Source organism: Schistocerca nitens, chromosome 4, assembly GCF_023898315.1.
Source record: "Schistocerca nitens isolate TAMUIC-IGC-003100 chromosome 4, iqSchNite1.1, whole genome shotgun sequence".
Taxonomy (NCBI): Eukaryota; Metazoa; Arthropoda; class Insecta; order Orthoptera; family Acrididae; genus Schistocerca; species Schistocerca nitens.
In genome coordinates, this window is record NC_064617.1 from 161431498 (window position 1) to 161456942 (window position 25445).

The following is a 25445-nucleotide window of genomic DNA, read 5'->3' on the forward strand; positions in this document are numbered from 1 at the left end:
GTAGTTTTGGTAATTGGTGCATCGGATAACCGGGCTGGTGTTGCCGTTCGTGAATATGCTACTAGATGTCCTGCTCGATCTTATCCGGATAGAAATAGTTTCATCGACTGAAGTTTCGCCTTTCCTTTCACCATCGCGTGACAGAGGTCATCCACTAACTCGCCATATTCCAGCTACTCAGAAACCTATTACGGAGGCCATACATAAAGAATTACAGGTAGCGTAGCAAGGCATCTGCGTGTCTCGCAATGGACGGTCGCTGACGTGCTGAACGAGTACGGGGTGCACCACTATCATTATCCTTTAAAGTAACACCTCCATCCTGAAGACCGCTGTTTGCGGATGCAGTTCTCTGAATGGTTCCAACAACTACAGGAAACCAACAACGACTTCATGAACCCTTTAATATGGTCGGTTGATGCAGCTTTCACTAGTGAGTGTATCTTTAATATTCACTATGCCCACCACTGTTGTGACGTTAACCCGCACGTCACCACGACCGTGGATATCAAGTGTTCTTTGACATTAACTTCTGGGACGGAAAATTGGGACACAGGAGTTGGGTCCCTGCTTGTTGCCTGACCATTTGACTGCACTGAGGTATCATGCGTTCCTCTCAAAGTACTTGCCTGACGCACTGGAATATGTTCCATTTCATGTTCGACAGAGGTTACGCTACCAACACAATGGTGCAGCTCCACACTTTAGAATTAATGTGCGACTGTTTTTACACAGAACGTTTCCAGGGAAAGGGCTTGGACGGGGAGGTCCAGTAGAAAAAATGGCTCTGAGCACTATGGGACTTAACTTCTGAGGTCATCAGCCCCCTAGAGCTTAGAACTACTTAAACCTGACTAACCTAAGGACATCACACACATCGATGCCCGAGGCAGGATCGGAACCTGCGACCGGGTCCAGTTGTATATCCCCAGCATTCAAGTGACCTAAATCCTGTGGATATCTTCCGTGGGGGCACTTGAAGGAACATTTGTGTTCGACTCAGCCGACACATGTGGAAGAACTGATAATCACTGGTCAACACTCATTTTCTTGCCAAGGATATTTGAGTGGCTTTAGGATGGGTTAGTGGTGCTGAGGACGAATATAGCAACCATTTATGCAGTTTGGCTCTAGTTTTTGAGACAATGCATGATTTATTCAAAAAATTAGAAAAAATTGCTAATACTGAACTCGAGCGCTACAAACTACAATGAAAAAAGAAAATAATCTTTATAAATAGCTTCCATGAAAACCTGATAGGCATTTGTCCACGTATAAAACATAATTGAAAAGTTTCTCTATAAGTATATCATTTTCCGTCCATGACGAACCGCTTCCTGCACGCTTTCCTTTTATAGGTCTCTTCAGAACAGTCACGTTGCAGATTCCAGCAATAATCTGCCATCATATGCCTGTCCCATCTTCCTTTATATCTTTCCTCTATTCCTTTCATATCTTGATGGAACCGCTCTCCTTGTTCCTCACTGAAATCACCAAGATTACGAGGAAATCGATCCAAGTGGCTGTGAAGGAAGTGCAATTTTGTGCTCATGTTAGCTCCTAAGTTTTGAAAGTTAGTGAGCATGTTTTTGACCAGTTCCTCGTAATTGGGAGCTTTATGATGGCCCAAAAAACATTTTACAACAGCGACAAAACTGTTCCAGGCCGATGCTTCAGTGACAGTCATGACACTTGTAAAATTGGTATCGTTGATGAGCCTGCGAATTTGAGGACCATCAAATATTCCTGCCTTAAGTTTTTCACTACTGAGTCCAGGGAACGTATTGCAGATGTATTTGAAGCAATTACCATTTCTGTCTAAAGCTTTGGTGAATTGCTTCATTAGTCCTAACTTAATATGTAATGGTGGAAGAACAATCTTGTCCCTACTAACCAGAGGTTCATTAATGATGTTTGCTTCACCAACAGCCATATGTTCCCTTGGAGGCCATGTTTTCTGCTTCCAATGTTCGTGCTTTGCCCTACTATCCCAGATGCAGATAAAACATGGGTGCTTTGTGTATCCACTTTGTTGTCCAAGCAAGAAGTTCACCATTTTCAAATCAACACAAATCAACCACTGGTGCTGCATATACTGAATTTTCTGCAGAACCATCTTGATGTTTGCATATGCTTCACAAAGTTTTGTTGAGTGGGCAATTGGAATAGATGCGTAACGATTGCCATTGTGTAGGAGAACACATTTTAAACTTCTAGTGGAACTGTCTATGAAGAGACGCCAGTCCTCTGGTCTATATTCCGGCAGACCCAATTCAAGTAAAAGTCCAGGTATATTGCTGCAATACACTATAACCTCTTCTTGGTTGAAGTATGGAAGAAGGTTTTCTTCTCTCGTCCGGTAAGCTGTTATTTTAACACTTGGATGAAGACAGTTCTTTTCCTTAAGCCTGGATGCTAAGAGTTCTGATGCTTGCTTTGAAAGATTGAGTTCTCGTATCAAGTCACTGAGCTCCTTCTGGTCGAACTGCTGGGGTTGTGTCTCACGTCCTTCGTATTCCGAACCACTACTTGTACATTCCTCGCCGTGCACATCGTCATCTGATGATGTTAGCGTGGGTAATGTTGTGAAGGTTGGTACAGGAACATCGTTGCTGTGCACCACCGGTCTTCTTGCTGACTCCAAATCGGGATATTCCCACTTTCGTTTTTTGAACCTATTAAAACATTTCACATTAACAATGCAAAAATAGCAATCATCTGTATGGTTCTTCTGCTCTCGCCATACCATAGGCACTCCGAAGATTAAGCTTTTCCTTTTTCGTTTTGTCCACTGCCGTAAGCACTCCACACAGCATTTACAAACTTTATGGGGTGCCCACGCCTTGTCTTGATCTCCAAGTTTAATTCCGAAATATGCCAGATACGCTTCCTTCACAAAAGGAGTGATATTCTTCCTGTTCTTTTGAAGAACGTATTCACCACAAATGTAGCAGAACTCATCTGGATGGTTCACGCAAAGACGGCGTGAAGAACTCATGTTTTCCTAAAACAAAATTGCACAAATACTACATATTATGCAGAACTTTCTTGTATTTGCATGTCAATCACATCCAACAAACATCATTAATTGTTTTGTGTGAAATGAATACTCACCTCTTATTTGCTACGTCACGATGAAAATGTTCTATCTCCTTGAAGCTGCACTGCACATGTGTGTGACTTTCGACCATCGCCATTTTTCATGTTTACACTGAACGCTACCTATCGGCTGTTGCGGGGATTACCTCGGCCAACAAATGAATGTCGAGTACCGCCGAATTCAAATCTGCACAGCCCTCAATATCTTCAACACACTCACCGCACAACAGGACTGAACACATGCTGACACAGTGATGTTTGCATGATGTAATCCTCAACCACACAGATGCACTCTCTGCGCACAATTGTTTAATAAAGATAGTACATTATCACTAATTAAAAAACAGGTAGCAAATACATTACACCATATATGGACCCTGCAGTCGATATTATCCACATGAAACTCTCATTTCCACAAATAACCTATATCTCAAAAACCAGAGCCAATTTGGAAAAAGTACAAATATACTCGGAATGAGTATCATAACAATATCCCATTTTCGTTCAAACTTCCCTGGCGACGAAAAAAAAATTTATTTTGTAGAGCTGTGTAACCCTTGTTGATGGTGCTTTTGTACCTGCGGATGCAGCCGTGTAGCGAAGAGTCCAGAACCATACAACCCAGCGGGTCGAGCAATGTTTGGTCGTGCACAGGCGGGGGGGGGGGGGGGGAGGGGGGTCGCTTTGAGCATCTGCTCTGAGGACAATGTATGCTTTTGTAAAAGTCATGTGGTCATTAATATGGAAATTATCATTGTCCTGGCTACTAATGTGTTACAGAGGTGCGGAAGTACTGCATATGGTATAAATGACTAGTTGATGTTGAGTTATTTAGCTGTGCAACCATATTTAGCATCTCGGAGCTGATATTGTTTTTGTAAGCATTGCGCTCTATGACAGGTCATTCGTTTCAGCTGTCTAATTCTGATTTGCCTGACCGCGTTTTCGTTATGCTCACGGTTAGAAAACTCTGTTCTTTTAAATATCTTATATGTGTGGCTTAAGAAATGGTGTATAGTACGGTAATATATGGCAGAATGAAAATGAATAATTATAAATAATACACTTCTACCCTCAATCGAACCTTCACCTCCTGCATGCTACCTCAAAACGCTATCTACTGCGCCAACTGCACAGCACTATGGAGTGATATTGACAGAGAGAATATAATACAAGTATTAATGAAGTAAAGCATGGTGTGTTGATACGGAGTCAAATACTTCCACACTACGTCAACCGTTTCTCTTGGCTCTTGCTTATACACGACTGCTTTAATGCTTTCGGAATAACATAGTTTAATAAAATGATACCTGTAGCAAATTCGAGTAACCAACTTGCAGGTAAAATGTTGAAATGTAGTCTTTCCATAGTAATCCACAAGGCCAGTTCACTGGAAGCACTATAAGCACTGTGACACTGCGACCTGTGCCAATTTTCGGTATCTGAAGCAGCATCCTCGGCGGCGTTGCCTACCCTCTTCAATACAATAACAGCTTGGTTATAGAATCCATAAAGTAAGTTGAAACATGAAAATTCCGAGTTTGTCCAGCGCACCACGTTAACTGACAAGGGAACCTCCCCATCGCACCCCCCTCAGATTTAGTTATAAGTTGGCACAGTGGATAGGCCTTGAAAAACTGAACACAGATCAATCGAGAAAAAGGGAAGAAGTTTTGTCGAACTATGAAAAAAAAAAGCAAAATATTCAAATTGAGTAGTCGATGTGTAACATAAGCCACATCAAGGACAATGTGATTTCAGGAGTGCCGTGGTCTCGTGGTTAGCTGAAGCAACTGCGGTACGAGTGAGCATTAGGCGCACCGCGTCACCGCTCTCCTCAGATCGTTGCACGCCTCGTGCGCCATCTTGTGTGCGCCAGCGAGACTCCTGCCAACGATTAGCCGCGTCCTCTTTTAGCGTCGGACGCGAATCCGATTCCCGCCGGAGGTGAAGTGGCGAGACGCAAGTAGCACTAATACCGACGCGGCACATTTCTCATTTTTACAGGAGTCCGACTGCACTGTCTATTAAGCTATTCCAGTATCTCTTCCTTCCTTACTACTTCCATATCGCACTTGTTTGCGTATTGATTCTTTCTGACCAGTCTCTTAAGGTTCAGTCAATTCTTTATCACTACTAACAGAGGGGATGCCCTGCGCGACACGCTCGCTGACTTACAAAACATTGGCACCATAATTTCCCCGGCTCTGAAAGTGCGACCCTGTTCCTCTCACCATCCTTGAGAAATGAGATATAGATCATAGCTAACGACGGACCTGTTACGGCTACTACTGAACTGTCAGTGTTGATACGACCGCACGGTACGAGTCGATCATCATACGCTGCCAATATCAGTACCTAATGTAGCTGTGTTTCTTATTGCCTGCACCCTGAACTTTCACCGTCGGAGGATGGTATGGAACCTCGAGTCCCACCGCCACATATTCAACGTGCACTCCAATGATGTTCTAGAAATGACATCACTGTAGGGTAGAACTATCTTACCATTACAGCAAGTCATTAACACCGAGATCCACTGGTGACACTGTACTTCAACCTACCACAAAAAAAAAAAAAAAAAAAAAAAAAAAAATCACTACCAAATTGCCATGTGTACGCTCCAGTATCTGGTTTCGGAATCTCTGCCTGACCACGATGTAATCTAACTGAAATCTTCCCGTACCTCCCGGCCCTTTCCAAGTATATCTCCACCTATTGTTATTCTTAGAGTATTCGCTATTCCTAGTTGAGATTTGTTACAGATGTCAGTTAATCTTTCTCTTTTCATATTCCTACTACCAAGCTCATTTTCTCCCGTGACCCTTCCTCCTACTCCTTCCGCTACAACAGCATTCCTGTTATCATTACCATTAGATTTTCATCTTCCTTTACGTACTGAACTACCCATTCAGTATCCTCATATACTTTCACTATCTCTTCATCTTCAGCTTTCTACGGCGGCATGTATAACTGACCTCAAATGGTTCAAATGGCTCTGAGCATTATGGGACTCAACATCTGAGGTCATCAGTCCCTAGAACGTACAACAACTTAAACCTAACTAAACTAATGATATCACATACATCCATGCCCGAGGCAGTATTCGAACCTGCGACCGTAGCGGTAGCGCGGCTCCAGACTGAAGCACCTAGAAGCGCTCGGCCACAGCGGCCGGCTGTAACAGAACTCTCGCAGTCCGTGTTCGTTTTCTGCGGATTCTGATGACAACAACCCTACCACTGAACCGTTCGCAGTAGCACACTCTCTGCCTTACCTTTCTATTCATAACGATTCCTGCTGCCATTATATGGTATTTTCTGACGCTGTTGATATGACTCTATATTCATCTGACAACATATACATGTCTTCTAACAACTTCACTTCACTGACCCATACTATATCTAGATAGAGCCTATTACATTTCCCTTTTCAGATTTTCATGATTCTCTAACACGTTCAAGCTTCTGACATTAGATGCCCGGACTTAAAGAATGTTATCCTTTAGTCGGCCATCCAATCTTTTTCTCATGGGGATTCTCATCGGGATTCTCTACCATCTAAAATCCTAAATGGTAGAGATATCAGCTTCCCTCAAAAATGTTCAAATGTGTGTGGAATCTTATGGGACTTAACTGCTAAGGTCATCAGTCCCTAAGCTTACACACTACTTAACCTAAATTATCCTAAGGACAAACACACACTCTCAGGTCCGAGGGAGGACTCGAACTTCCGCTGGGACCTGCCGCACAGTCCGTGACTGCAGCTTCTCTCCCTCATAAAACAATCTAGAAGTAATAACAGTTGAAAATCTGAATTGGACTGAGCACGTAATGGCAATTTGAAAGAAGGCATCAGCACGTGTCCATGTTCTACAAAAATATAGAAAGCTCTTTCCTCTTGAAAGGAAAAGGAACTTGTGAAACCACTTATACTTCCAGTTTTTGATTACAGGAAGGTTGTCCTGCAAGGCCCATCTCAGGAACACATGCAGATCCTAGAACTGGTTACGAGTGTCTGTTTTCGTTACATCTGCGATGTTTGACTCTTTAATCACGCTTCACTATCATATGCACTGCTATCTTGGCTGTAACCGGGATATTTCCATACACCCTGTCTTATCTACGGTCTTATACCACTCCTCAACCTTAATGCTCTTCTCTGATTACCAAGGCAGAAACAGCAAAGTAAATTCTCTTCTGTCTCACTCCAATCCTCAGCCAAAATCTTGAAGTCTTTCTCAGTAGCAGGGACCTGACTCTGCAATGTCCTCCCACATAGTGCCAGACAACCGAATGACATCTCCACTTTCAGAAGACAGCTAATGACATAGCTATTAAAGCAACAATAACGATTACCACTGACCCCTGTACATCCTACTTTGAAACCTTATCTTCCTCATGACCCAGTATTCTTAGTAGGTGCACTCCTGAATGTTACTTTCCCCAGACCAACTACAGATGATTCTAGTACCTTCTACTATCATCACTGCTACTATAGTCATTATTATTGTTGTTATTACTACTATGATTATGATTATTATGATTTTCATTATTATTATCACTGTTAGTGGCAGCAGCAGCAGTAGTAGACGTACTACCAGTATTAACTTTATTGTTTACTCATCTTGACACTATAGACATTCACGTAATTTTAATACTATTTATCATATAACAGTTGTTATTTCTTTGCTAACTATGAGATAAAAATGATATTATATTTGTGGTATCCTAATGGACCAAATCAGATCACGTTAAATAAATAACGTAAATAGATACAATAAAACTAACCACTTGATGGGCTGATGCCAAACAGAATTTCAGTGAATAACCGAATATGATGGAGACTGCTTGAAAAACCCTTGTTCTACCAATACCTAAGTTTTGCTCCTCTGTCTTGGACAGTTACCAGACGCAGTGATAGAGTGAATACATACGATATAAAGAAGAGCTGCGTCTTTCGTCATATGTTCGTTTAGTAAGCACAAACGCATCACGCACATATCCGACTCCGGTGTTGGACGACACAGGAAAGTTTTTACCCAACAGCTAAAAATTCACTGTTACAGTTCAGAGTGTATACGTTCCTTGAATGGTCAACTAGTATATTGCGTCTTCTTACATATAACTAGCGAACCCGTAGGCTTAGAAAGTATTTCGCATCCCTCACTACATTCAGAAGAGAATGGGGAGTGCTGTGGAACACGAAGTCATCTTTCCTCCTCATTCCCCTATCGGCCAGACACTGTAAGATGACTTGTGGAGAATGGATATAGATTTAGATGTAAATATATGATTTGTGAAAACCGTTTGGTTTTCGGAGGCTAACACTTCATTACATGACAGTAAATTCAAATAAAATTCCATGTAGTTTCTTTGTGTTCCAGGTTTGGAACTGACAGACATCAGACATCGCACGACCCTGAACTATTTCTCTAGCTGTTGCTTGGGGGCTGGCGTTATGGCAGCTGGCTTCTTAGGTTGGGGTCTGAGCAACTGGAACTACTCTATGTATTGTACTGCAGCGCTTTTCTTCGCACTGATTTTATTTTTCAGGTAATATGAACCGCAGAAATATTAAGGAAACCAGTGTATTCTAAATACGCTTCATCGTAAGGATTATATATTTGCAGTTCCATTTTTCAGTATCACATTCCGTTACGAAACTTCAAGGTTTCGTCATATACATCTCTTTGTCTCATTAATTATTAACAGCATTACTAAAGTGTAATTTGTCCCTGTATATGTTCTACAGAAAACATGTAGTGCCCTTGATATCTTTCTAGCGACGAAAGAAAAAAAGAAACTACTATTTTGAATATGCTGAGGCGTGTATAGCAGTATGGAATACAGAGATGGCTGTTAACGTTAGAAGATATTTGATTTCGTATTTTTCGCTGTTTTCAACAAGTGTGTTTGACAATGACAACATAGAAATCATTCAGGAAAATTTTAGCCCAAAAGGATCTGTCGCGCTCTGTAATTTCTTCCATTTCTTTTCTTTGTTGCGAAAGAACGTGACATTAATCTCATTCGAACAGCATCAAACTTATTCATTGTGTATTCTTACAACCGATACTTCGTATTTTCCTTTCGGGAGAACAGATGAATAATTTTTACGATTGTTCATCACATGAACACGCTGCGTATAGTTGTCCACGTGAGAACACTATGCTTTTTAATTTATTTCTCAACAACGGAAAGTTTTACCTTGCTATTTATTGATGGCATCGGTATATAACACCATTTAATGCTGATGGTTCAAATGGCTCTGAGCACTATGGGACTTAACATCTGAGGTCATTAGTCCCCTAGAACTTAGAACTACTTAAACCTAACTAACCTAAGGACATCACGCACATCTATGCCCGAGGCAGGATTCGAACCTGCGACCGTAGCAGTCTCGCTGTTCCTGACTGAAGCGCCTAGAACCGCACGGCCACTGCGGCCGGCTTTTAATGCTGAATGGCACGGTAGTTAAATCAAGCTAAATTCGTGTTGTGACTACTGACTATCCTTATTCGTTTCCGGGTACAATTTGTCGGTTGTGTGAGATTGTACAGAATTTTTTTTTACAAGGGCACTCTGGAAACTTCCGGTGAATTTAGGAGATTTGTTGGGAAGTTTCCGTTTTTGTCTTCGTTCAAACCGTATCAATAAAGTTAAATATTTTTATTCCGCTGTACCATATTCTGTATTCGCTAATTTATTGGTAGAACTACAACATTCTTTTTTGCTACAATTGCTCTCTCACACTTCCTTTGTTCGTCTACATCTAGATGCACCATCTGAAAGCTACCACAATGTGTATAGCAGAGGGTACCCAATACCACTACTAGTCAGTCCCTTCGCTGTTCCACTCACAAATGGTGCGAGGGAGAACGACCATCTATACGATTCGTACTTGCTCCGGTTTCCCTCATCAGCGGGGGATAATGAACCCTTATTACCGATATCTTGTCTTCACAAAGGAAGTATATGGACAGTCGTTTGCGAGTGGAACATGAAAGCTAATGATTAGAAGTGGTACAACGCACCCTCCGCCATGCACAGTCTGGTGGCTTGAAGATTGTGTATGTAGATGTAGATGTAGATGTGGAAAGGTTGTGTGACATAACAATGCGGTGACTTGAATTGCAGTGTAACACATACATTTTGAATTAGCGATACGTGTTAGCTCAGCAGTTGATGCGGCCATTCTAAATTAGGGGGACGGAAAAAATAGCAAACAAAAAAGTGGTTATGTAGAGTAATAAAATATCACGAATACATTTTTCTAGTTACCTTATTTAAGGGATTAACATTCCAAATCACAATTAACGCAAGCGCGATAACCTATTGCAAATGTGAAATTTTGGTACGTTAAAAAACGGTTTAACAGCCAGAATGTTTAATGCAAGAAAAGAAACGCGCATGCATTGCCTTCTACGGTTACCAGATGTCAGTTTGTGGGGTGGAGATCGATGTCCGTTGCATATGGTCGATCAATACAGAGACTGTTGATGCCGATCGTGGATGATGCTAGAGTTGTTATTCGATGATGCCCCATATGTGCTCTACTGGAGGCAGATATGTTAGTCGACACGCCAAGGCAACGTGTAGAAAGATGATGGGTTACAACGGTAGTATACAGGTGAGCATTATATTGTTGGGGGACACCGCCTGGAATGCTTTTAACGAATAGCAGCAGAACAAGTGCAGTCACCAAACTTGCACACAGATTAGCAGTCAGGTTGCGTGAGATAACTAGAAGAGTGCTCCTTGCTGCCATACTAAATAGCACCCCAGGCCATAATGCCACGTGTAGTCCAGTGTGCCCAGCAGGCAGTCAGGTTGGTTGCATGCCCTCAACTGGCATCCTTGTGATTAATTGACGTCCCTCACTAGGACTAAGGCAAAAGATGCTTGAATCAGAAAACAATACTCCCCTCTACCCTGCCTCAAATGAGGTCTTGCTCTTGGTTCATACCACTGAAGTCGCAGACGGCGGTGTCTTGGCGTCAGCGGAATGCACGCTACAGGGCGCCTGTCTTAGAGCTGTCCTTGAAGTAAGCAACATGTAACAGTTCGTTGTGTCACTGTGGTGTCAACTGCTGGTCAAATCGCTGCTGACGTTGCAGTACGATGCGCCAGAGCCCCACGCCAAAAACGAAATCCCGAGCTCTCGGTAGAACCACGTGACTGTCCTGGTTCAAATGGTTCAAATGGCTCTGAGCACTATGGGACTCAACTTCTGAGGTCATTAGTCCCCTAGAACTTAGAACTACTTAAACCTAACGAACCTAAGGACATCACACATATCCATGCCCGAGGCAGGATTCGAACCTGCGACCGTAGCAGTCGCGCGGTTCCGGACTGAGCGCCTAGAACCGCTAGACCACCGCGGCCGGCGTGACTGTCCTGGACCCGGCCTTCTCCCGACCTTACATTACCATAACTTTCGCTGCCAGCAGTCATGTTCAGTGGCTACATTCCTCACAAGTCTTTCTGCAGTATCGCAGAAGGAACGTCCAGCATCCCGTAGTCCTATTACGCGACATCGTTAAAGCTCAGTGGGATGTTCATAACGTCATCTTTGTCGCACTAAAGGCATTTTTGAATATCAACTCACATCGTCCAGTCTCAAAGCTAACTAACACTCACGACCGCTATGACGTGTATTTTCATCCTCGTAGTGGCACTACTAGCGCCGCTAATAGGTTACTGAGGCCAAAATTTGAGTGGATATCTTTTTTTCAGATGTAGAACGCATCACCCAACTTTCATTTATGTCACACATCTCCTTCATGGTATTTCAGTCATTGTATCTTACGTCCTTATCGTAGCAAAGTATGTACCATTGATAATCAAAACATCCACGGGTGTACTGCCGGTCTACACTGTCCAAAATCTAAACTCCATACACCCCAACATCAAATTCACTATGGAGACTGAAACGGAGGGTAAACTACCTTTCCTTGACGTCTTGGTCAAGAGAAGCGCTGACGGCACCCTAGGTCATGGGGTGTATCGGAAGACAACGCACACTGATCTGCATTTGCACGCAGACAGCTGCCACCACCCTTCACAGAGGAATGGGGTACATAAAACTCTAGTACATGGGGTGCGCACTATCTCTGCCGCAGAGAGTCTTCCCCAGGAATTGGAACATCTGAGAACTGTATTTCGAAAAAATTGGTACTCACAGTGGCATATTCAACGTGCTCTCCGCCCAACCACTACAGCACAACCTGTGGAGATGGATGAAATCACGAGAGAGGAGGTAGGCACTGGTTTATTTCATATACAGGCGCACTCTCGGGGAAAATCGCCCGCATTTTGAAGAAACACCGGGTCGGGACTGTGTTTTGTCCTCCGAATAAAACTCGTGCACTGGTGGGGAGCGCCAAAGATGACCTCGGTTTGAGGAAGGCCGGCGTGTACCAGATTCCGTGTCAATGTGGCAAGTGGTATATTGGTCAGACGATGCGTACCGTCGAGGATCGATGCCGTGAACACCAGAGGCACACTCGACTGATGTATCCGAGCAAGTCGGCAGTCGCTGAACATTGTTTGTCGGAAAATCACGCTATGGAATATGAACGCACGAGGATTCTGGTACAGACGTCGAGATACTGGGACAGCGTTGTTAGAGAGGCCATCGAAATTCGCACCAATGAGGACCTCATAAACCGTGACTGTGGCTATAATCTTAGCAAGGCATGGGAACTAGTGATTGGGTTCATCAAGAGTAAATCGAGCAAACGTATAGTTGTGACGACCACGGCGGACAGAGCCATCACACCGACGCCATCTCAGACGCCGTCGCAATCTGTTCCACCGCACGACCGTGACGCGGGGCGCGGACAGCGGAGGGAGCGCGCCACGTGCGGATGGTACTTAAATCGGCCGCCGCCGCGACCGAACCCAGTTCCCTCTGAGCAGCCATAGCGTACGGGTCTCCGTGCCGGCACGTTCACAGGAGCTCAGTCCGTCAGTTCACCTGATGATGGCGACATGTATGATCGCCGAAATATTGTGCCCGTTGGACACTGTAGACCGGCAGTACACCCGTGGATATTTTGATTTTCAAATACGCCGGGAGAAACTCAAGAATCACTGTGTACCATTGGTTTGAGTCTAATGAAAATTGATGTTGTTCTGCAGAGATATACTGGTATGACGGACGGTAAGGTGATAAAATTACACCTTCTACTGTAAAATAATGATATGAAAACTGATCGATAGGGATGACTTGTGGGTGTGACTATGGATTACCTCCTATTCCTTATCACCGACTGTACTCACAACTTCTTTCGCAACCTAAGACCGAGACTTTACGATCTATTTCATGGAGAAAATTTTCAGGTGACTGACTCTGGTGCTCGCAGGTGGTTCCCGGAGTCGCCTCGGTGGCTGGCGTGTAGAGGTCGCGAGGAGGAAGCCCTGAGGCTGCTGTGCCGCATCGCCACGACCAACGGCGGACAGCTGCCTCCGTTCGCACCACGGGTGATGCGGACCGTGGCCAAGGCCCAGAAAGATAGGAAGGGCTTCCTCAGCCTCTTCTCCAGCTGGAACGTCTTCAAGAATACGGTGCTGCTCATCACTGCAAGGTATGTGAGGACGGGAAAAAGGCGGCCAAAGAACTCATTTGACGAATCATTGTAAATGCAGAACGTCACAGGGGTATCGTTGACAGTTTTCTCCTCTTGCTGTTTAAACAGAGGTTGAGCCGCTAACACAAATTCATTGTAGAAGAAAATAATACGGTACGTGTAATCAGTTTCCCTAAAATTGAACCAGAATAAAATATTACGAGGTGTTTCGATGAAACCACACAATTCTACTTGTCACAATTTGCAAGATGTGCAACAGAGAGCTCCATGGGCGTGTTCAGTTCATGCATCGAACAATCACTTTTAATGTAATATGGAGATTGCTAAGAGAGTGATGTTACATCAGCTTGCTCTGTTTGCTTTAATGTCATCGTGAAATGAATAGAGACTGAAGGACAACTGAACATACTGAACTTAAGTACATCGACATGAATGGGGAGCTACATCAACAATTAAGAACCACCCTTTATTTCTTTCGGACCGAAGTCATTTTTAAGTTTCTCTGTGCGAACATTCCCTGCATTTCAGGGTAATAAAATTTTAATGTCTACCGTAATTTCAGCTTTGGAGCCTGTCTCAAGCGCAACACAAATTCCCTCAGCACATGGTAAACGTGATACACATCGAGGTGCTGACATATGCTGTCGTCAGATGTAATCTACCCGAAATGTTGTCCTCACCAGATTAAGTAGTGTAAACAAATAAGACTGCCATGTTTGAGCTAACATACCCAGACAAGAAGTAAGACACGTCTACAACTATACTGCGCAAGCACCTTTGAGTGTGTAGTTTAGGCTGTCATTTTCCAACCTTCTGTTTTAGTCACGGATACTTTGCGGGCAGAATGATTGCTGATCATCTCTGCCCCCTTACTTTTTCAGCCAGCAGACTCACGACCGGTTAATGCGGCCCGCCACGAACATTCTCCTCTTGACAGACTCTTCATGTCAGAATAGCAGTTGCAACCCACGTCCTCATTTATTTGCAGGATGTGTCCCTATCTCTGCCTTCGTCTACAGTTTTCCCCCTATACAGCCGCCTCTAGTGCCATTGAAGATATTCTCACATGTCTTAACAGATATCTCATCATACTATCTCTTCTCCTTGTCAGTGTGTTCCACAGAGTCCTTTCCTTTCCGATTCTGCTCCGAACCTCCTCATTTTTTACCTTATCAGTCCACATAATTTTCAACATTCGTCTGTAGCATAACATCGATTCTCTTCTGTTCGGTTTTTCCATAGTCTATATTTCACTACCACGCAATACCGTACTCCAAACCACATTCTCAGAATTTTTCCTCAAACCTATGTTTGACAATAGTAAACCCTCTAGACTGGGAATGCCCTTTTTTCCATTGCTATTCTGCTTCTGATGTCCTTCTTACTCCCTCTGTAATTGGTTATTTTTCTGTCTAGGTAGCAGAATTCCTTAACTTCATCTAATCCGTGATCATCAACCCTGATGCTAAGTTTCTACCTGTTCTCATATCTGCTACCTCTCATTGCTTATGTCTTCCTTGTATTTACTCTCAATCCATATTATGTACTCATTAGATTGCTCATTCCATTCAGCAGATCATGCAATTCCTCTTCACATTCATTACGGATTCCAGAGACGTCTGGCAATCGTATCATTGATATCCTTTCAACTTTATTTTTGATTCAACTCCTCAACCTTTCTTTTATTTCCGTCATTGCTTCTTCGATGTACAGACTGAACAGTAGGGGCGAAAGACCACATCGTTTTCTTACACCCTTTTTAATCCGAGCACATCGTTCTCGGTTGTCCACTCTTGTTATTCCGTTTTGGGTCTTGTACATATTGTATATTACCTGTCTCTCCCTATAGCTTAGCCCTATATTTTTCAGAATTCCGAACATCTTGCACCATATTGCGTTGTCGAATGTTTTTTCATGTGGACAAATCCCATGAACATGACTTCTTTTGTCTTTAATGTTGCTTCCATTATCAACGGCGACATCAGAACTGCATCCCTGCTGCCTTTACCTTACCTGAAGTCAAACTGATGGTCATTTAACCAACCTTAAGTTTTCTTCTCTATCCTTCTGTGTATTATTTTTGTTAGCATCTTGGATGCATGAGGTGTTGCCGGCCGCGGTGGTCTCGCGGTTCTAGGCGCGCAGTCCGGAACCGCGCGACTGCTACGGTCGCAGGTTCGAATCCTGCCTCGGGCATGGATGTGTGTGATGTCCTTAGGTTAGTTAGGTTTAAGTAGTTCTAAGTTCTAGGGGACTGATGACCACAGCTGTTAAGTCCCATAGTGCTCAGAGCGATTTGCATGAGGTGTTAAGCTGATAGAGCGATAATTGTGGCTCTTGTCAGCTCTTGCAGTCTCAAGAATGTGGGTATGATGTTTTCCATAAGTCAGATGGTATGTCGCCAGTGTCATACATTCTACATACCTACGTGAAAAATTGTTTTGTTGCCATTTTACCCAATGATTTTAGAAATTCTCACGGAATATTATCTATCCCTTCTGTCTTATTTGATCGTAAATCCTCCCATCTCTTTTAAATTCTGATTCCAATACTGGATCCTCTATCTCTTCTAAATCGAATTCTGTTTCTTCTTCTATCACATCACAAAAATCTTCCCCATCACAGAGACCTTCAATGTACTCTTTCCACCCATGCCCTCTCACCTTTGCAATCAACAGTGGAATTCCCTTAGCAATCTTAACGTTAGCACCCTTCCTTTTAATTTCACCGATATTTGTTTGGTCATTACTATATGCTTTTCTGTATGCTGAGTCACATCTCTCATATAGTCATTTCGCTTAGATTCCCTGCACTTCCTTCTTTTTGCATTCCTCAGCGACTTGTATTCCTGAATCACTGAATTTCCCTGAACAATTCTTTACTTTCTTCTTTCATCGACCAAGTGAATATTTCTTCTAATACCCATGATATTTTCGCAGTTACCTTGTTTGCACATATGTTATCCTTTCCAACTTCTGTGATGGCAGGTTTAGAGATGTTCATTCCTCTTCAACTGCACTGACTGCTGAACAGTTCCTTCTTGATGTATCTATATCCTTAGCTAACTTAAAGCGTATCTCGTCAGTGTTTAGTCCTTCTGTATCCCACTTCCTTGCGTACTGATTCTTCCTGACTAATCTCTCAAACTTCAGCCTACTCTTCGACACCACTATATTGTGATCTGAGTCTATATCAACACCTGGGTACGCCATACCATACAGTATCTGATTTCGGAATCTCTGTCTGACCATGATGTTAGATTTTATTGTTTGGGGGAAGAGACGGAACAGCGAGGTCATCGGTCTCATCGGATTAGGGAAGGAAGTCGGCCTTGCCCTTACAAAGGAAGTCATTTGCCTGGAGCGATTTAGGGATATCACTGAAAAACTAAATCAGGATAGCCGGACGAGGGATTGAACCGTCGTCCTCCCGAATGCGAGTCCAGTGTTGACCATGATGTACTCTATCTGAAATCTAACCGTAGCACCCGGCTTTTCCCATGCATAACACCTTTTCTTAAGGTTGTTGAACACAGTATTCACTATTACTAGTAGAAATTTATTACAGAACTCAATTAGTCTTTCTCCTCCCTCATTCCTTGTCTCATGCCCATATTCTCCTGTAACCTTTTCTTCTACTCCTTCCCCTACAAATGCATTCCAGTCTCCCATGACTATTAGATTTTCATCTCTCTTTACAAACTGTATTACCGTCTCAGTATCCTCATACACTTTATCCATCTCTTCATCTTCAGATTGCGACGTCGCCCTGTATACCTGAATTATCGTTGTCGGTATTGGTTTGCTGTCTATTCCGATAAGAACAACCGTATAACTGAATTGTTCACAGTAACACACTCTCTGTCCTACCTTCCTATTCATAACGAACCCTACTCTCGTTATACCATTTTCTGCTGCTGTCCATATTACCCTATACTCATCTGACCAGAAATCCTTTTCGTCTTCCCACGTCACTTCAATGACCGCTAGAATGTCTAGATTAAGCATTTGCATTTGCCTTTTCAGATTTTCTAGCTTCCCTAACACGTTCAAACTTCCGACGCTCCACACCCCGTCTCGTAGAACGTTATCCTTTCGTTGGTTATTCAATATTTTCTCATGGTCACATCTCCCTAGGAAGTCCCCTCCCGGAGATCCGAATGAGGGACTATTCTGGAGTCGTTTGCCAATGGAGGTATCATCAGTACACTTTTTCATTAACAGGCCTCATGGCCTCTGGAAACACGCTAAATGTCTTTAAGGCAGTGGTTTCAATTGCAGTTTGCGTCGTCATGCCGTTGATCATTGATGACTCTTCTGCCCTGCAGGTGCAGCTTCCTATCCCACGGAGAAGATAGTTCCCCTAAACCTCTGTATGCTCCACCGTCCTCTTTGAGAAAACCATTAGCAGAATGAGGATGAGTTCATATGCCGGAAGTCTTCGGTCGCCAGTGCTGATTATTAATCCAAATTTAAGGGGTGGTGGTTGTCGAACGCGGAATACAGGGAATTTTGATGACTAATCAAAGACGCTATTCCCTTGTCGACTCAAATAATTTTAGTTTTGTCTTTAAGGATTTTGGCGAGGGGCAATACACACATACCAAAAAACGTTTTACATTACCTCGTTTCCGAGAGTTCCGGAACTTGTATAGAGAATTGGAATAGAGATCAACATAAACATCATTTTCGCCCTTTTTATTGCTCATGAAAACCACACAGTGCATGTTGTACCACAATACAGCTAGACCTTCAGAGGTGGGGGTCCACATTGCTGTACACACCGGTACCTCTAATACCCAGTAGCACGTCCTCTTGCATTGATGCTTGCCTGTATCCATCGTGGCATACTATCCACAAGTTCAGCAAGGCACTTTTGGTCCAGATTATCCCATTCATCAACGGCGATTCGGCGTAGATCCCCCAGAGTGGTTGGTGGGTCACGTCGTTCATAAACAGCGCTTTTCAATCTATTCTATTCATGGTCCATATGATACATGTCTGGAGATCACGCTGGCCACTCTAGTCGAGTGACGTCGTTCTCCTGAAGGAAGTCATTCACAAGATGTGCGCGGAGGGAGGTGAGGGTGAGGGGGGGGGGGTGGCGCGAACTGTGCTCCATGAAGACGAATGCCTCGCCAATATGCTCCCGATATCGTTACACTATCGGTCGGAGGATGGCATTGAAGTATCGTACAACCGTTACGGCGCCTCCCATGACCACCAGCGGCGTGCGTCGACCCCACATAGCGCCACACCAAAACAGCAGGAAACCTCCACCTTGCTGCACTCGCTGGACGGTGTGTCTAAGACGTTCAGCCTGACCGGGATGCCTCCAAACACGTCTCCGACGATTGTCTGGTTGAAGGCATATGCGATACTCATCGGTGAAGAAACATAATTCCAATACTGAGCTGTCCATTCGGCATGATGTTGGGACAATCTGTACCGCGCTGCATGGTATCATGGTTGCAATGATGGACCTCGCCATGGACGTCGGAAGTGACGTTGCGTATCATACAGCCTATTGCACACAGTTTGAGTCGTAACACGACGTCCTGTGCTGCACAAAAAGCATTATTCAATATGTTGGCGCTGCTGTCAGGATTCTTCCGAGCCATAATCCGTAGGTAGCGGTCAACCACTGTAGATGTAGCCCTTGGGCGGCCAGAGCGAGGCATGTCATCGACAGTTCCTATCTCTCTCTATCTCCTGAATGTCCGAACAACGTCGCTTTGGTTCACTTTCCTTGTTAAGAGCCCTTCCTGGCACAAAGTAACAACGCGGACGCGATCAAACTGCGGTATTGACCGTCTAGGTATAATTGAACTACAGATAACACTAGCCGTGTACCTCCTTCCTTGTGGAATGACTGGAAACGATCGGCTGTCGGACCCCCTCCGTCTTATTAGGCGCTACTCATACAAGGTTGTTGACATCAATGGGCGGGTTTAGTGACATCTATGAGCAGTCAAAGAGACTGTTTCTGTGATACAGTATAACGTCTATCTTCTGGAGTTCTGGGAACCGGGGTGGTGCAAAACTATTACTGATGTATTAGTTGGTTTGCCTTGGGAAGAACACTAACATACTTCAATAGTAAACCTCTTGAAGCGTCTGCGAGTGGACTTGGAAGGACATCTCCGTGACGTTTTTGCAAACAGTAAAGAGTGTGTAATGAAACGCGCTTCCCAAATGAACCTATAGCGAACTGCACTGCTCAACTTTGGAACTTCTGTATTTCCTTTATCCATGACTCCTGGAACGGATCCTACATTGCCAGAAACATTCAGCTATTAGTCGAAATAGATTTTTGTAAGCTATTTCCGTCATAGGTGAACTACATTTCCTGACGATTATTCCAAAGAATTTCAGTGTTGCGTCTGACTTACCTGCTATTAATTACATGTGGCCGTTCCACTAGAGATCATTCCGTCCATATTCTCCTAGAAATCTTATAGATGTGACTGCTGCCGGATGTTGTTCCGCAATCACGCAGTCATACAGCAAAAGCAATTTCTGTCTATTTGCATACAGTACGTTAATTAGTTTGTTTTGAGGGATAAATTCTAGCCTCGACCTCAAGCGTCGATGCTTTGCAGTTCTTACGTTCCGCTACAATTTTCTGTGTTCTCTGTACAAGCCTCACGGTAATTCTAAAGTTATCAAACACGCTATTACATATTTTAAGAAAATTTGTGATCCAACATTGCATTACTGTAGGACTAATGTTAGTCTTTAATCTTAAAATTTATCTCCGTTGAAAGTGACGTCCTGTATTCTGTGTGATAGAAACCCTTCACCCCAAGCCTGCATTAGTCTGACATTTCTTTAACTAGTATTTTGCTCATTAGGCAGTAATGGGACATGGGTTGTACGCCTTGGTTGGTAGCAGAGCGTGGTTTCGATCCACGGACCTCTGGGTTATGGGCCCAGCACGGTTCCACACAGTGATACCGCCCGCTAAACCCGCTGGGCAGAACAGGTAATAGGATTGTGGAAAGGGACAAGGGTTGAGGTCAGTTTCTGCTTCTAATTGTAATTTATTGTAATTCAATAAGCTTTACAACCAAAACGGCACATAGCCGAATCTTTGCCGAATGCAACTCTTTTACGGCTGAAGACCTCCAAGAAGAAATCTTAACAAGATAAAAATCCAGTTAAGATAGCAATAAAATAATAAAAAGAAAAACAACATACGCCAAATGCAATACAAATGGTTAAGGGCCACAATTAAATTCCAAAACTTCAGAAAATATTACCATGGACCCTTAAGGCAGAAGGCCGCTATATTTAAGCGTGAAAGATAAATTTAAAAATTAATTTTGCAAAATTTTAAGAAAACAAACAGATAACCATAAGCCTAAAATTTAAAATAGCTGACAACAGATAATTAAACACCGGTGGCACTCACAAGGCTTCCAGGGAGGTCGGTCTGCCCCCGTTCACTTAGGTGAGACAGATGGTGAGCCCAGCTATACACTTGATGCGTCGGAACCAACCCAGGGGATGGCCACAGACCGACCGACACGAGTTGCTTCCCGTCAATCAGTACATGAGAACTCAAACCGGCAATGTTACAAACTTGAAAATCCACAATGGAGTATGTATTAGCTGTCGATATTACACACCATGTTGGACAGCGACAACAGGTGACGAAAGAACACTGCCTGAAATTACGTTAGTGGCCAGGGCAGGTAACCGGAACACCAACGGCCACTAGGCAGAGAATTCCGCTGGTATACTTGATTTTTAAAGACGCTAATAGTTAACTTGCCTCAAAAGAACACTGCCAGAATTTACGTCAGAGCCCATGGCAGGTAAGCAGTACACTAACGGCCACAAGACAGAAAATTCCACTGGCGCACTTAAATCATAGTCGACCAGAATAGTTAATTGCACCGCATGGAGGCTAAATCTCAGCAGTAGAACCATTCAGTGTTGCTCACCGAAAAACCTCCCCAACAGCAAACCACCGAAGCGAACCACCACAACATGAATAGACGTGGTTTGGGTAATTGAAACCACTATTTAACTGTGACGCTCTGGGTCGGTGAACCACGAAGCTCGTAGCGATCGGACCGCTCGACACACGCTATGACACTGCGCTAGGACTGCCAACGGCCCCAGGCGACTGCATCGCGCGGAGATAAATTCCCTCGTTCGCAACAACCGACCGACTCCACTCAGAATGCCGACAACATTTAAAATCGTTGTTAGTAGACATAACGCAAACTACACACACAACCTGACAAACACTTGCACGAAGAGCTGAACGATACACAACAGTAATTAAGACAAATCGGGAGTCGATGTACACATACAGCCGACTCATGAACGATCGGCGAGCCAAAACGTGTCGTCCAGTTGGACGACCGACCGACGATCCACCAAGGCCGTGGCCCGGCTCAAGTGATGTGTGGCGGCAATGGTCGGGCGAGCCATGTCGATTTAGAGCTCACTGCTCCAACCCGACTACACTAGTGCCGCATTACAACTCCCCGACTGGCAGGTTCGGACTGGGCTCCCGACGCGACCCAACCGACTGGCAGACCCGAACTCGCGACGAACTCCCCTACGACAGCATAGACCCGGAAGTTATAGGAGTCAAGCAAAGATACAATGAGAGAGGATATATCGATACGCAGTGCTAACGCCGCTCACGGTCAGGCAAAGCAACAACTCAGTGACGGGGTTATTTAAATTACCGTAGTGAGGTGGAAGTACGTTAGAAACAGGATGTAAAATGCATAATTGGAGGGAACACGAGCCACGTTCGGCTCTATGCACTTAATATTATTTATTCCACGATTTGGCCCTTTAATTTGACATGAGCATCATCATAAACTCTACAATTTATGTGTCAAACTACAGTAGTTGACTGTTAAATTACAGAGCGAAATTGCCCAATAAAACATATTCAGTTCGATTTGTGCCTGTCCCGAAAAACTTTATTTCAAGCGTTTCTGTTAACTGTGAAGGCAATGCCGGCTTTGGCTAAGAGTGTACGTACCGTGTGTTCAAAAATAATGAAGTATGGACTGGAATATGGAGAGATCGTTAAAACTAATACAGCTTTATTTTGAACTCACGTAAATGGGCCCTACGAACAGTTATTACCAAAAGAAATTGAAAATATTGAACGCTTGGAGGGGAGCAAGTGATCTGTAAGAAAGAAATATATAGGACATTGAAAAGACTTTTTTTGGCCTCGAACGACAAAGAGAAACAAACAAAACTTGGAGTGGCCATTAACGTTTGTGCACCAGGTGCATCTCTCCTAAAACAGGTGTCACTTTTGGAAATTTTAGGATCTAGACAATCCAATCACAATTCGAAATCTGTAGCTTCCCCCCGGAAAAAAAGTTATGAAATTGCCCAATTACGAATCGGCGTTCAGGTTGACATTAATTTTGACCCACCACACTGCTCCCTACTTTTTAAAAGAGAGTTCGTCCGCCAGTGTCGTTTCTTCTGGTGATCATTTTCTTGCAGTAAAATAAATGCCGCGCATGCAACGACTGCTATAGCTTAGTATTCCCTCATAACACCGGCAGGTGAAATTGCAATTAAAACGCTGCTTTGTAACAATAACAAAACGGCAGCTACGTCGACAACTTATCTGAGCCACCTGCGATTCCACACGGCTGGATCCCTTGACCCCAAGACATTGATTTGGTGAGGATGAGAAGCCGAAAGCCAATGCACTAGCAATTAACATTCTGCAGAATCCTGTGTCTGTCGTTTGTTGGCCTTCACTGGCCTCGAGTGTACGCACCATAAAGTAACGTTCTGTATTTTTGGGAATGTCATGATCTAACGGTAACAAATTACGCTCATAAGGGGCACACCATCACAAGTGCGTACTATGGAAATCTCGTGGCAGGTTTGTTGCAGACTGTCAAGACATAGTTGCGCGGTTTGCTGTCTCAGCAGTTTTTGCTCGCAGACAACGCCATAGCTCGTTCTACATAAGACACAGTTGCATATGCTGGGAATGAAGAATAGACACTGGAAAATATATAGGAATACACTGAGGTGAGTTACGGTATAGCGGAATGTACATATAGAGGTGGCGGTAGCATCGCGTACACAAGGTACAAAAGGGCTGTGCATTTCTTGATGTGTCATGTATAGTACTCACGTGATTCATATGCAAAGGTTTCCGACGGGATTACAGTTGCACGACGGGAGTTAGCAGACTCTGAACTTGGAATGGTAGTTGGAGCTAGACGCATGGGACATAACATTTCGGATCACATATCAGAAATTGCTAGGGAATTCAAATTTCAGGCACTGTCTCTCACCACCTACAATGCAATGGCTGACGATGGTCACCTATCGACCGAGAGCAGCAGCGTTTGTCTAGAGCTGTCACTGGTAACGGGGAAGCAAAACTGCGTGGAAGAAACACACAAATCGATCTGGGAGGTGGAACGAACTTAATCGTTAGGTTAGATTCGCGAAATCTATCGTTAATGGGCTATGGCAGCAGACGACTGTCAAGAGTGCCTTTTCTAACACCACCACATCACCTGCAGCGCCTTTCCTGGGCCTGTGACCATGTCACTTGGACCCAAGTCGACTAGAAAATCGTAGCCTGGTCAGATGAGTCCCGATTTCGGATCGTAGGAGCTGATGATAGGGCTCGAGTTTGACGCAGAGCCCACGAACCCACTGACCCAATTTGTCAACAAGGCCTTCTGCAACCTGCTGGTGGCTCTATAATGCTGAGGGCTCTGTTTACATGCAATTTACTGAATCCTCTCGTCCAAGTGAACCCATCATTGCCTGCAAATGATTATGTTTGGATAATTGCACAGTATCTACTGCTATTCATGGACTTCATGATCCCAAAGAACTCATCCTTGGCACCGGCCATAAATTGATCGTGATTGGTTTGAACAACATTCTCGATAATTAGAGCAAATTATATTTCCATCCAGATCGCTCGTCACGAATCGCATCGAACATTTGTGGGACATAATATGGAGGTGACTTTGTGCACAAAATCCTGCACCGAGAAAATCTTTGCAGTTATGGACGGCTATAAAGACAGCATCGCTCAACATTTCTGCATTGGATTTCCAACGAGCTGACACGTTGATCTGCTGCCGTACGTCGGGGAATAGGAAGTCCAACACATTATTAGGAGGTATCGCGTGACTTTTATCACCCCTGTGCATAATAATAATGATATTTTAGAGATGAGAATTAAATCTTTCTTGCTGACACTGGTACTAAGAAAATTAAGGTGAGTTGGAGAGCCCTATCCTGACAATGTTAAATTTAGTGACTTGGCTTCCCTGCATTTCAGGAATCACTGTAGCCACTGAATTGAAACATTTGCAGGACGTTAAACAGTATGTTCTGAGTCTAGTGAACTACAACAATTGCATTTCAGCCACTGCATTCGAAAATAGAATTTTTTAACTACACGGTTAAAATTTTGTATACTTTTTTGTACGTTATCGTAAATATTTTAATTATATATAATATTAAGTTCTTCTTTTAGTTCAGTATACTCAGTATATATATTACGCCCTGATAATTTGAGTACTGTAGTCGAAGTGGTGTCTGACATTTAGGGAAAAATGCAACAGAGAATGTAAATTTTCAGGAACGGCTTCTAAAGTTTCAAAAGACTGTAACTCCCTTAATATATGCTTCATTTTTCATTTTCAGTCACTCAGTAGCACCATGCGCCATACTGCACATCTCCTCTTGATCTTTTTCCAAGTTTTTTCTTCTTTCTG

The 25445-nt window shown here is 43.6% G+C and overlaps 1 protein-coding gene across 1 annotated transcript in view; it reads left to right on the forward strand.

Moving 5' to 3' along the window:
- Window positions 1–25445, forward strand: part of LOC126252176 (carcinine transporter-like) — a 92649-nt gene that overhangs the window by 37088 nt on the left and 30116 nt on the right. Inside the window, exon 5 of the mRNA XM_049953046.1 lies at window positions 13466–13687. Within this exon, the coding sequence (XP_049809003.1) occupies window positions 13466–13687 (222 nt within the window). The remainder of the gene's footprint in view (window positions 1–13465; window positions 13688–25445) is intronic.